The sequence below is a fragment of the Tursiops truncatus genome, chromosome 11, assembly GCF_011762595.2.
Source record: "Tursiops truncatus isolate mTurTru1 chromosome 11, mTurTru1.mat.Y, whole genome shotgun sequence".
NCBI classification, from domain to species: Eukaryota; Metazoa; Chordata; class Mammalia; order Artiodactyla; family Delphinidae; genus Tursiops; species Tursiops truncatus.
The window spans coordinates 4,391,159-4,403,189 of NC_047044.1; the positions used below are offsets into that span (position 1 = coordinate 4,391,159).

A 12,031-nucleotide genomic window follows, 5' to 3' on the forward strand; every position below is an offset into this window, starting at 1 on the left:
CCCAGGCTAGTCACTGTTCTCACTCTGCCGTTCAACCCCACAGCACTCTTGAGTGACAGACTTCTGGAGCAAAAGCTAGACAGCCTGTGTGTCACTTATGAAAAAGCTTAATTGCTACCAGGCAAAGATGCTGTAGCTCACTTCCATTAAGGAGTGCCCAGGCCCCATTCCAGCAGGTAGTATTTTTTTGTGAGTTAGCTCTGAAAGTTTAAAAAAGAAACCACCATAGTTTTAACTTCCATTTTTGAAAGCCAGTCAGAAAGTTTTCAAATCCTGCATCATCTTTACTCTGATCTCGCCTTGTATGTTTAAGTAATCTTTAAGGGAAACTCTTAGTTTCTAAGGTGTTAAACCTGTGTTTTATGGAAAATTATTTCAGAGGAACTGAAGTCAGTATTGAAAATGCCAATAAAAAAGTCTAATTTCAAATGTCTACCATCTACAGTTTTAGAAACAAAACTTTAAGGTGAAATTAAATTATGTCTCCTTCAATGCAATTTAAATTTTTCTGAATATAATTTCTGTTAAGGAAACACTGAAGAACACAGGTTTTCCCAAGTAACAACTGACTTCTCCACGTAAACAGTCATCCTTATTATCTGTGGGCATCACGCATGCCAAAATCCAACACGCTCAAGCCCCTTATTTAAATTGGTATAATATTTGCATATAACCTGTGCACATTCTGTCATATACTTTCAATCGTCTCTACATGACTTATAATGCCTAATACGATGTAAATGCTATGTAAATAGTTGCCTGTATGCGGCAAATCCAAGTATTGATTTTTGGCATCTTTTTTCCCCCGACTATTTTTTTTTTTTTGGCTGCACCACACGGCTTGCAGGATCTTATTCCCCCAACCAGGGATCGAACCCGTGACCCCTGCAGTGGAAGCACGGAGTCCTAACCAACCACTGGACCACCAGGGAATTCCCTTTCCTATTTTCTTTTTGTTTTTGTTTTTGTTTTGCGGTATGCGGGCCTCTCCCTCTGCGGAGCACAGGCTCCGGACGCGCAGGCTCAGCGGCCATGGCTCACGGGCCCAGCCGCTCCGCGGCATGTGGGATCCTCCCGGACCAGGGCACAAACCCGTGTCCCCTGCATCAGCAGGCGGACTCTCAACCACTGCGCCACCAGGGAAGCCCCCCTTTCCTATTTTCAATCCAAGGTTGGTTGAATCCACAGATGTAGAACCCATGGAAACGGAAGGCCCACTGTACATTATTAGGGGTAGGAAAGAAAGTTGCAGAGTTTTCAATAGTACTTCATTTCCATTTAAAAATGGAATTAAAAAATTCTAAGGTGCTGGTGGTCTTGTATTTAAGGCTGCTTTGGGCCCAAGTGCTAATTAATTAATCAAGGAGTGGCCTCCTGAAGTAATGGAATCGCTTTTGAACAACATTCATTATTTCAGGTAAAACTTGCTTTCCTGTGCTCCATCAGCTAGTCTCTAAGAACTTGAGACAGCAGAAGCCACTAGTCCTTTGTTCCTTTTTTCAGTGCTGGTAATACCATCTAAATCACCGCCGCCTCCTGCCTTGAAAGGCATCAACTTTACATTGAAATGTCCCTTCGGTGACACGGAGCTCAGTGTAGACCCTTTTCTCTGCCTGGGCTGTTCTCTCTGTCTCGTAACTTGGACTCGTGGATCGCCGGTGATCCTTGAGTAGGACCACGGTTTTGTTCTAACGCAGTACACCCACATTCCTGAAAACCCCGGCGCCATGCAAAAGTGCACAATGAAAACCACCGGCTGATGGGAAACATGGGGTCCAAAAAAAAAAAAGACAGGAACTTAATAAATAGCTGGTTTTATACACACTAAGTAGTTAAGCAATTCACAAATACTAGAGCATATATGGCACTTCATCTCAAAACACGCAGACGTTGGCTTGTGAAATGGGCAACCCATCGGGTGAAGCTTGCTGCTGAGGTCGAGTGGGGGAAGGCTCGTCTGAGGGAGCTGAGGGCTGGGCGGCGTGTCCCCCGCAGCTCTGTGCAGCCGGCTGCAGTCTCCCGCCTTCACCTAGAGCAGGTCCAGCAAACTTCTTTAAGGGCCAGAGAGTCATACGTATTTCAGGCTTCGATGAGGAAGCAAAGAGGCTATTGCGTAGGTGTCTGTGTAACTATTATTTAAAATATAACCATTTAAAAATGTAAAAACTATTCCAGCTTGAGGCAGCAAACAAATCCATACTTAGTCACTCCCTGACTCAGTGTTTCTCAGAAGCAAAATTATAAGTAAGTGAGCGAGTTATGCTCAGATTGTTTCTTTCTAACATATCAATCTTGTTGGAATAAATCTGCATTCTAAAATAAGAATCACAGCAGAACTGACTAGATATATTCACTCATTACAACAAGAAGGCCTCCGATTCTTCAGCGTGGCACTCATAGCTCGTCTTGAACTGGCTCCACTTTACTTTTCCAGTTTTATATCCTGTTTCACATCATTTTCCATGCTTGTAATATTGCTACACCCTATGTATGACCAACTTTCAAATTCACGTATCTTGCCCGGATTGCACTTTATAAATGTGTCTTTTTTAAAAAAGCCAACTTAGTTTGCTTTTCAAAAAGTTTAATAAACACATTCAAGTAATCAGTTTCACAACTGAGTGGCAACTCAAGGTAAAAATTCTCATTAAATACCTGATACCATACCTTGTCATAACTAAAGAAAAGTTGAGCAAACAGAATTGAAGGTAAAATTTTATTTCTGACCAGAGTAACATAAAAGGTTTGTTTTCCATGCTTCAAAAAGAAAAAAAACAAAAAAGGTCTTAAGCAACTCTCTGGCTTGTCTCTCATTCCCTACACATCCCAACTTCATGCTTCACTTTCCCTAAACCCGTGGGGAGCTACAAGACAGGCAGCCTTGACACAGAAACCAAGCAGGGACAGCGCCAGGGCCACAGAGCAACTCCCTGGGCACGAGCACGCAGCTCAGCACACCATCTGCCCTGACAACGTCTAAAGTGTTACAGACCCTTGGCAAGCTTTGCCTACTTCACTCTGTGCAAATCCTTTAATATGGGCTGTGGGGAGAGGATTTTGAGAAGAACAGAAAGGTTGGACCTTAACCCATAGAAAAAAGGCTTAGAAAGCTTGGAATTTAAAAGTTTAGAACTTGGTCTTGTGCTCCACTTATAAATTCTCAGTTATCCATTGCATGACACACTTGGACACTGACCTGTGCTTCTGAAAAGGCCCTCTGGCTCCTGGAGACTTCACTTCTTAGTAACAGTTAGACCTGCCATTCTTTAGAGACCAAGTACTAACTGAAATTACACAACTCCAAAGAAGCCTACAGGTCAAGTCATTCTTAAAACATACCGCTCTCACTGGCGGACTCAGTGCCTTCAGTTTCCATTCCTTCTTTACTATTTAACAATGTAACAAACACACTTCTAATTTTTTTTCTACACTAACGGATGTTTCCACAAGAATTATAAAATTTAAGTGTCTAGTGTCTAGTGTCTTATTTTCTCTTTGGCAACTACTGTTGCTTGGACAGTCTTTACTTTTCCCCCTTTTATTAGAGAAAAAAACCACCTGACAGAGGGCATATCAAATGGGAGTCGGGAATACCAGGTATGTCCCTGCCCATTGATTTGGTCCCTGAGGTAGTTGTGTATCAGTCCTCACAAAGGACACCTGCCGTGTATGCGTCACCTCCCAAGCAGTTCAACACAACGCCTAACTCCCTCACCCAGCCTCTGAGGGCCACACACCCGCATGGCTCTTTTGGGGTATTTAACGGTTCAGATCAAGAGGTCCTGTGTGGAGTTCTCTTAACATTCCTCATCGTTTGGGATGGCACTGTGGTTACAGAAGGCTGGTTTTCAAGTTGCAGGTTTTATTGGTCTTAAAGATTTCAAGACCCTCCAGCATCATCTGTTTAAACAAAAAGAAAGGAATACCAAAACATTAAAGTTGACCTTAAAAAGGTATCTGCCGTGGGATTTTTATTTCAAAAACTGATTATGGTTTTTCTTATGTGCTAAAGACTTTGAAAATACCTCCATAATGGAAATAGTGGCCACTGTCTAAAAATGGCTTTCTGAGTTATAAATACCACCACAGGACAAAGTAAATGATAACATTAGATTTGCAAAGCTCTATGGAAGTCTCGACCCGAGAATGTGAGTGCTTCTCCCCTTCTCAGCGGACTGGAAGTGAGGGGCAATTTCAGCACACACAGGGCGGGAGCCTGTTGACTTGTAGACAAGAGTGAAGGTTCAGGGTATGTGCACAACGGGACTGCCTGCAGGTGGGAGCCTGCTGTGCTGCTCTGAGCCCTCCAGCCTGCACGTATGGCCAGCAGCACTGAGAAGAACCTTGGTCTCACCCACATGCAGAGCAGGACAAAGCTTTCTGTAAGAAAGACCAGAGGGCGCGCTCTACAGACAGACCTGCTTGGAGAGGAGGCTGCCGGTGTGGGTGCTGGCATCCAGGGGATCCCCGAGGAGCCCACAGACTGGCTTGCCCACTGCTCTGGAGCCAAGTCCACCAGGCAGTCCGCCCTGCTGCCCTATACACACAGCACCAATTCAGAGGGCGGCCTAGGGCAGAAAAGCTACGCATATGCAGCAGCAGCCACGGCAAATCCACGGCAGACTGCGGCACAGTCACCCGGGCCCACCTTCTTCTTAAATGCTGGCAGGCAACTGAGGAGCCCCAGACATAGGGAAACACGCAGCAGGAAGGAGACTAGAGGAAGAGAGTCTCTTGTCCTGGAGGGAACAACTCGAAGAACACTAGTTTTATTTTTTTTATTTAGTTACAGATGTCCCTAACTACTGGATTCACAATCCAAATATTTGCTAAAAGTCTGCAAAGAATTTTACCCAAAATACTATCAAAATGGAATTCTTCCTCTAAAGATATGTGCACTGTAGTTGTGCAAAATGTAAGGGGGGTGGGCGCAGTGTCAGCCGCGGTTGGAACTCAGCCGGCCCCTCAAAAGGCTCGTCAACACTCACCGCCACCACCGCCAGCCAGCAGGAGCCACCACCTCACCTGTCTCCTCCTCCCACCGGGCCCAACTCACTCTGCAGGCAGCCACTGAGAAAACTGCCATGTTTGCTTACTTGTTTAACGTTTATTATGAATTTTTACATCCATAACAAACTATTTCAACAGTCCACGTCCCTTGTGGTGTAGAAGGAAAATGCAGTATCACAGTACTGCTCAAACGTATGCACTGCGGACCTAACTGAAATGTTAGTAAGTAACTGGTAGCACGTTAAATGCTTCATAGCCCTCCGAAATTCTTGGTGATTATATTGGTGTTTAAGAGTGTTTTACTGAGGTTTTCTCATCTAATAAAAAATAAACTCTGTTATCCGAAAATCCTCTATTCTCATGTTTTCAGGAACAGAGTAGTCAGATAACCAGGGAAGTCTCTGGTATCTCTAGAGATTTGAAAAGATACCGTAGTCCTAAAACAACAGATGCTGTGAGAAAAACTAAATCAGAAAACACGAGCTGTCAGAAATGAACAATAACACCCAAAATAAAAATTTAACACCCAAAATTAAAAAGAAAAGGATGGAACATATTTTGAGAATCCTCCAGAAAGTTTTTGAAGAAAATTAAGACATTAGAGAAAACACAGTAGAAATCAGTCCAGGAGGTCCCAACTAATATGACTGAAGGAAGAGGGAACAGAGGAGCCCGATTATTCCAGAACTGAAGGGAAGAAAACACTGAGCAAGGTATATAAAAACCTTGCTCACCTATACACATCCTCATGAAGTTTCTAATAGCAAGGAAAAAGAAGATCCTAAAAGCTTCCAGAAAAGAAAGAACAGGTCACCTACAAATCACAGAGACCTGGGTTGCAGCAAACCCTCTTCAACAGGAAACCTGGCCGCTTAAGACAGCGGAGTTCCAAGGGGGATTCATGAATGAAGAATCCCACGCTCCAACCAACAGTGATGAGCTGGTCCTCGGGGGGCTGGGGGCTGTAGGGGCTACCGGAGGAGGTTCTGGCAGCAGTGGGTGCGGTGGGCAGAAGGCAGACCTGGGCGGTAATCCAGGACAGCAAGGAAGGGGGCTCCAGGGTGACACGCCTGCAGGTGGTCAGGGGATGACTCGGAAAATGAGGGGCAGTATGACTGAGAGAATACGTACATTTAAAAACGTTGTGAAATGTGATTTTTGGGGGACAATAAGGAGAAAAGAATCTAGAAACTCCCCCCAAAATAAAAGCAACACAAACACCACCAATACGCAACAACCAAAAATGGGAGTGTGATTAATGGAACGTTAGGGAAAGAAACACACTGGACCTTGATTCTAAGAACACGTCCCACAGCTGGCACAGCAGTCACGGCACTGGACCCATGAACACAACACGCAGCTGGCTGACCAGGAAAAATACTTGCTGTGTTTTTAAGCAACTATTGTTTTCCAACTTTTAGAACCGACCTATAGACAAACTGGAGGGCTTCTTTCCCCTCAGTCCGTGACCACGATGATCAACACTGACGATGTAAAAACTGGTGGGCTTTGGGAAGTGAGACGAGGAAGGGGAGGCGAGAAGGGTAGGGGCCATTACAGCTGCATCTTCATATCGAGAGGTCAGAAAACATAAGTGCACTATTTAAAGAAAGAAAGTACAGACTAGGGAAACCTGGAAGAAAGAGAGGGAGGGAATGCTAGATCCCCTTTCCTCGGGGTGACAGAGATTGTCTATTTAAATAAACAGTTCAACTAAATATTTAAATAGTTTAAATAAATCTCATTCAGTGATAGAGGTAACAAAAAACACATGATTAAAAGTGGTTTTCTCTGGAAACTAAGGACATAAATCAGGATAGTGGTCACCCTCGGGTAGCGAGGGAGTGACTAAAAAGTGATGGGGCCTGGGGCAGGCAGGGGCAGGCAGGGGCAGGCTCCTGACACCGTTTCGTTTCTTGAACTGGAGGTAACCAGGGAGTTTTCGCAATTGTGTATTCACTTTGTGAAAACTCACTGGGCTGCTTACAATTTGTGTACTTGGCGAGTTTTTCTTCAATAACATGCTAACTTAAATAAACAAATTGTTAAAGTAGGAACCTCTGGGCAGTTGGAATGATCTATGTATCATTCCTTCCACTGAGAGGCTGGGGTATTAAAGCAAAGCACTATGACTGAAAACACCTCCAAATAAGGCCAATCTGCAAAAAAGAAAAGACATTACAGGGCTTCCCTGGTGGCGCAGTGGTTAAGAATCCACCTGCCAACGCAGGGGACACGGGTTCAAGCCCTGGTCCAGGAAGATCCCACATGCCGCAGAACAGCTAAGCCCGTGCACCACAACTAATGAGCCTGCACTCTAGAGCCTGCGAGCCACAACTACTGAGCCCACGTGCCACAACTACTGAAGCCCGCGCGCCTAGAGCCCGTGCGCAGCAACAAAGACCCAACGCAGCCATAAATAAATAAATAATTTTTTTTAAAAAAAGAAAAGACGTTATACCAGTATCTGATTGTCTGAGTTTCTTTGAAACTTCAATTCCATTTTCTTCTAACTTCCTCTTTGCACAGTCCTGGCATGCATTACCTGAAAGATGAAAATTTTTATTAAAAAACTTATCTAAGAATGGCTATCATCAAAAAGAACATAAACGACAAATGCTGGCAAGGATGTGGAGAAAAGGGAACCCTTGTACACTGTTGGTAGGAATGTAAACTGGTGCAGCCACTGTGGAAAACAGTATGGAGGTTTCTCAAAAAACTAAAAATAGAACTACCATATGACCCAGCAATCCCACTCCTGGGTATATATCCGAAAAAAACAAAAACTCTAATTGGAAAAGATACATGCACCCCGGTGTTCATAGCAGCATGATTTCAATTGCCAAGATATGGAAGAAAGTGCAAGTGTCCATCAACAGATGAATGGATAAGGAAGTTGTGGAATACATCTTGGAATACAATGGAATACTACTACTCAGCCATAAAAAAAGAACAAAATGTTGCCATTTGCAGCAACATGGATGGACTTGAAGGACATTATGCTAAGTGAAATAAGTCAGACAAAGACTGCATGGTATCACTTACACGTGGAATCTAAAAAATATAATAAACTAGTAACAAAAAAGCAGACTCACTGATATAGAGGACAAACCACTGGTTACCAGTGGGGAGAGGCAAGGGGGGAGGAGCAATATAGGAGTAGAGGATTAAAAGGTAAAAACTATGAGGTGTAAAATAAGCTACAAGGGTATATTGTACAACACAGGGAAAATAGCCAGTATTTTATAATAACTATAAATGGAGTATAACCTTTAAAAACTGTGAATCACTATATCGTACACCTGTAAAATATAACATTGTACAGCGACTATACTTCAATTTAAAAAATTGTTTTAATTTAAAAAACACCTATCTGATTTTACTGAAGCACTGACCAACTAATCCCTACCATACGCTACAGACGTCTATCAAGTTAATGCTTTTTTCAAAAGAAATGGATGACTCTGGGAGTCAGAGAACGCAGCTAAAATAAATGCGTCCTTTCCCACGGAGATAAGGGAGAAACGGAAAGCTGAGCGCGCCTGTTTCACAATTCCTTAACTGAAGCCCGTGCGGCACTACCAAGTTTCTATCTGTGGCTCTGCTGAGAGGGGCAGGGAAACCGGGGCTGCAAGGCCTCCGGCTCCACTGACCAGAGCCCCTTCTAACCCAAGTGACTGACCAGCATGGGGAAACCTAGCACTACGTTCACCCCAGGGTGGACGCCGGGAGCCTCTGAGCGCAGTCGTACCTGGTCAACTCATAAACGGGCAGAGTCGAGCCCTGCAAGATGAGTATGGACATTTCAACCACGTAGTAGATAGAAAAATTTACACCAACACTTAGAACCTTTGCAATTAAAATCTCTGAAGGGGATGGGTCAAATTATGCACCACCACGTGTAAAACAGAGAGCTCGCGGGAACCTGCGGTGCAGCACAGGGAGCTCAGCTGGGTGCTCTGTGATGACCTAGGTCGGGGGGCGGGGGGGAGGGAGGGCCACGAGGGAGGGGGTATGTGTATACATGGAGCTGGTTCACTTCATTATACAGCAGAAACTAACACAACACTGTAAAGGAATTATATCCGATTAAAAAAAAAAACTAACTACATCTTAGACCCAACGGTATGATACAAGTAGACTCCTGTTCTAATTCCCCCAGACTCTTGGTTCCAGGACAGGAAATTATTCCTGGCACCAGTGGATGGCCCACGTTTGACAGAGCTGCTTCCCAGTTCAAGGGACTGTCATGCAGGTGTTGCCATCTATCATCTCTGGCGGGGCTGTCCTGACGCAACACGGGCTAAGTATTCAATGTGAGAAACACATCTATGATTTTATAAGTAAGAGCAGGAAAACACTGGAACCCGTAGGCAAAAAACAGGCTGGCAAAAGCCAAGATGTGCTTTACCGAACAACGTGGTGCTGTCCACTCGATCGGCATCTGGGGAAGAAAGGAGAACAGTCAGCAGAGGCCACTCCACAGCGCTTCCTCCTCTCCACCCCCAGGGCCGACGTGAGGGCTGAACCCCGACGTGTGAAGCCCCCGAGCCGGCCCGGGCACGGGGAGCTGCCACCACGACTGCGGTTGCTGCTGACCCACCAGCCCCTCCCAGCAGGAGAAGCACCTCAAGAACACGCGTACAGACGTCCCTAAGGACACGGTCACACATTACAAGTCCAAACGGCCTTCAGCCCCCAGCAGCCTGTCAAGTCCACTCAGCTGCCAGGGTCTGGAAAAGGGGGCCTGGGTGGGGACAGGAGGCCCCGCCAGCAGCGGCAGGCGCGGGAGCCCCGGGCGAGGCCCCGTGGGTCAGGAGCGGCAGCGCCCGCGCGCAGGCCCGCGCAGGGACACCCTGAAGGCATGTTCCACTCTGCTGTCGGTCCAGGACCCCAGCCCCAGCTTCAAAATACCTGGGCACTAACTCTCTGAGCCTATCTCATCAGCTCTAAAATCACCTACTTAGTAGCAGTGGATACTGTGACCAAAAGTGAAATAAGGTCAAGGATGTAAAATTCACAGCAGTGTGTAACACAGCAAGTGTCGGCTCCCTGCTCTTTCCCTTAGTAAAAAAAAAGCAGACTGCCACCCTAATGACATTTTTATTAATGTGAATGCAACTTAAGTCAGTCCATCTTGCTAATTATTAGCAATTCGGAAAAGGACTAGTGGGAAGAAGCTAGACTGCTAGACTATCTGTGCATTTGGTTCCCGTGATCTTCGCGTTATCTCTAGTCTTCAAGTTCATGGCCGGTCACATGCAGGCAGCTTTGTGGTTAACCCAATTCCACTGCGTGGGTGACTATGTCTGGGTTGCCTATTACCGTGACATGACAGCCAATACAGACCTCTTGAAGTCTGCCGTCATCCGTGTTTTATGACACCAAACTCAAAGCCATGAACTGCCCTTATGGCAAGACGAGCAATTTAAGTGCTCACTTCTCTTGGTTGTTCCTGGCAGATGATCAATTCCCCAAAGGGCCAAGGAAAATTACTTAAAAGGTGTGTTGCACTCAGCAGAACAGGGAAAAGATGTTATTTAAAAAAGAAAAGTCTTCATGAAATCATTTTGTGCTGCCGTGTTTTAATTTTTAAAATGTAGTGACAGGATAAAGGTATGAGATATCTGCATTTTTCAGGCTGTCAGTATCACAGCTGATGAAGCCGGCTGGGCAGTTTTCTTTCTCGGTTAAGGTAATCTGAAGCATGGCATGTCATCTGTGACGAGCAGATGCGTACAACTATATGCACAGCTTTGACGGTAACGTTCTATTTATACGCTACTACTGTCATACCAATAACCCTAATCTTCTATTTTTAAAGTACACAGAGACGTTAAGAAAAATAATAACTAGAAGACTGGTAAATCTAATGGCATGTAAAATTACCTCTCAATTTTATTTTATGGTATGTAATTTATATCTACAAAAAAGGGGGAAAAAAATGGAAGAATCCTATCAGATTTGTATAGTGAACAGTGAAAAAAGAAATCCCATACCTGGACTTCGCTGTTTGCAGATCTGAGTGGCAAGGTCTTGCACATACCCCGGAAAGTAGTCAAAGCAGTCCCCGTAGGACACAACTTTGATCCCACGCAGAAGCATGTCTGCCTGCTGCTTAAAGAAATGGTCTTCGCTCTCCTTGAGCACAACCATGTAGTGCTCCAAATCCGCCTTGTCCGGCACCGAATAGAGGAAGAGGGCCTGGAATATCTGATCACGGAGGGTCTCTCCGCAGCCCACAAACAGAAAGGATTTGGTGCGGTACAAGTTCTGAAGAACTTCCTGTGAAAGAACCAACGAGGAGATCGAGATGCTCATCTGAAAGTGAGTGAGATCTTACGACGTAAAGTAGATATTTGTGGTTTTAAATCGTTGCTCCCTAACCGGCCTTTCCCAAGAGCCACAGAGGAGCAAAGTTAGAAAAGCAGCAAAAGGAAGGGAGCCCCTTCCTCTCCAAGGCAGGGCAAGCGGCCCAGGCCCCAAATCCACGTCCCCAAATCCGTGCAGATGCGCTACTGCCCACCCCTCCCCACCCACCATCTTGTCAGCGTAGTCACTCAATTCAAATCTTCTACAGTTATGTACAATTTTAAATGATTAAAACATAAAATAAGAGCATGAAATTTTCTTTCAGCTCTGAGCTGTGCATATGTAAGGCCCTGGAATTGACCTCTGTCCCAGTGAATCACAGGTGGGAACTCTGCGGAGAGGGGCCTGGCCTCGGAAGAATAGGGTTTTGGGGAGCGCGGGCAGGAAAGCTGAGGAGGAGACCAGTGACAAGGACCCAAGGGGGTGGGCGTATAGGGAAACAAAGATTATTAGCCGGGTCGCTCAGGCACGCAGAGAATCACCAGTTCCGACACCCAAACACCTCAGAGAGAGGTGCAGTAGCGGCAAGGTGAGGGCGTCACCCCTGTGCCCAGGGCGGAGGGCGAGGGAGGGAGGGCCTGACACTGCGCTCAACAGCGAATCAGTGAAGACCTGTGGTTTCTTAAGTGCCGTAATAAACGAGTTTATA

General features: G+C 45.4%; 1 protein-coding gene across 15 annotated transcripts in view; it reads right to left on the reverse strand.

Moving 5' to 3' along the window:
* Positions 1–12,031, reverse strand: part of FAM118A (family with sequence similarity 118 member A) — a 47,186-nt gene that overhangs the window by 17,416 nt on the left and 17,739 nt on the right. For 10 of the 15 annotated variants that reach the window (XM_033865851.2, XM_033865856.2, XM_033865852.2 and 7 more), the window contains 4 exons: positions 11,010–11,295; positions 9,422–9,454; positions 7,472–7,555; positions 1,798–2,029 (listed from right to left, as the gene is read on the reverse strand). In XM_033865851.2, the coding sequence (XP_033721742.1) occupies positions 1,875–2,029; positions 7,472–7,555; positions 9,422–9,454; positions 11,010–11,295 (558 nt within the window). In that variant the 3' untranslated portion in view covers positions 1,798–1,874. Of the gene's footprint in view, positions 1–1,797; positions 2,130–2,702; positions 3,901–7,471; positions 7,556–9,421; positions 9,455–11,009; positions 11,296–12,031 lie in introns of those variants that run through there. The other 5 variants (XM_033865858.2, XM_033865859.2, XM_033865855.2 and 2 more) reach the window with 3 other exon arrangements.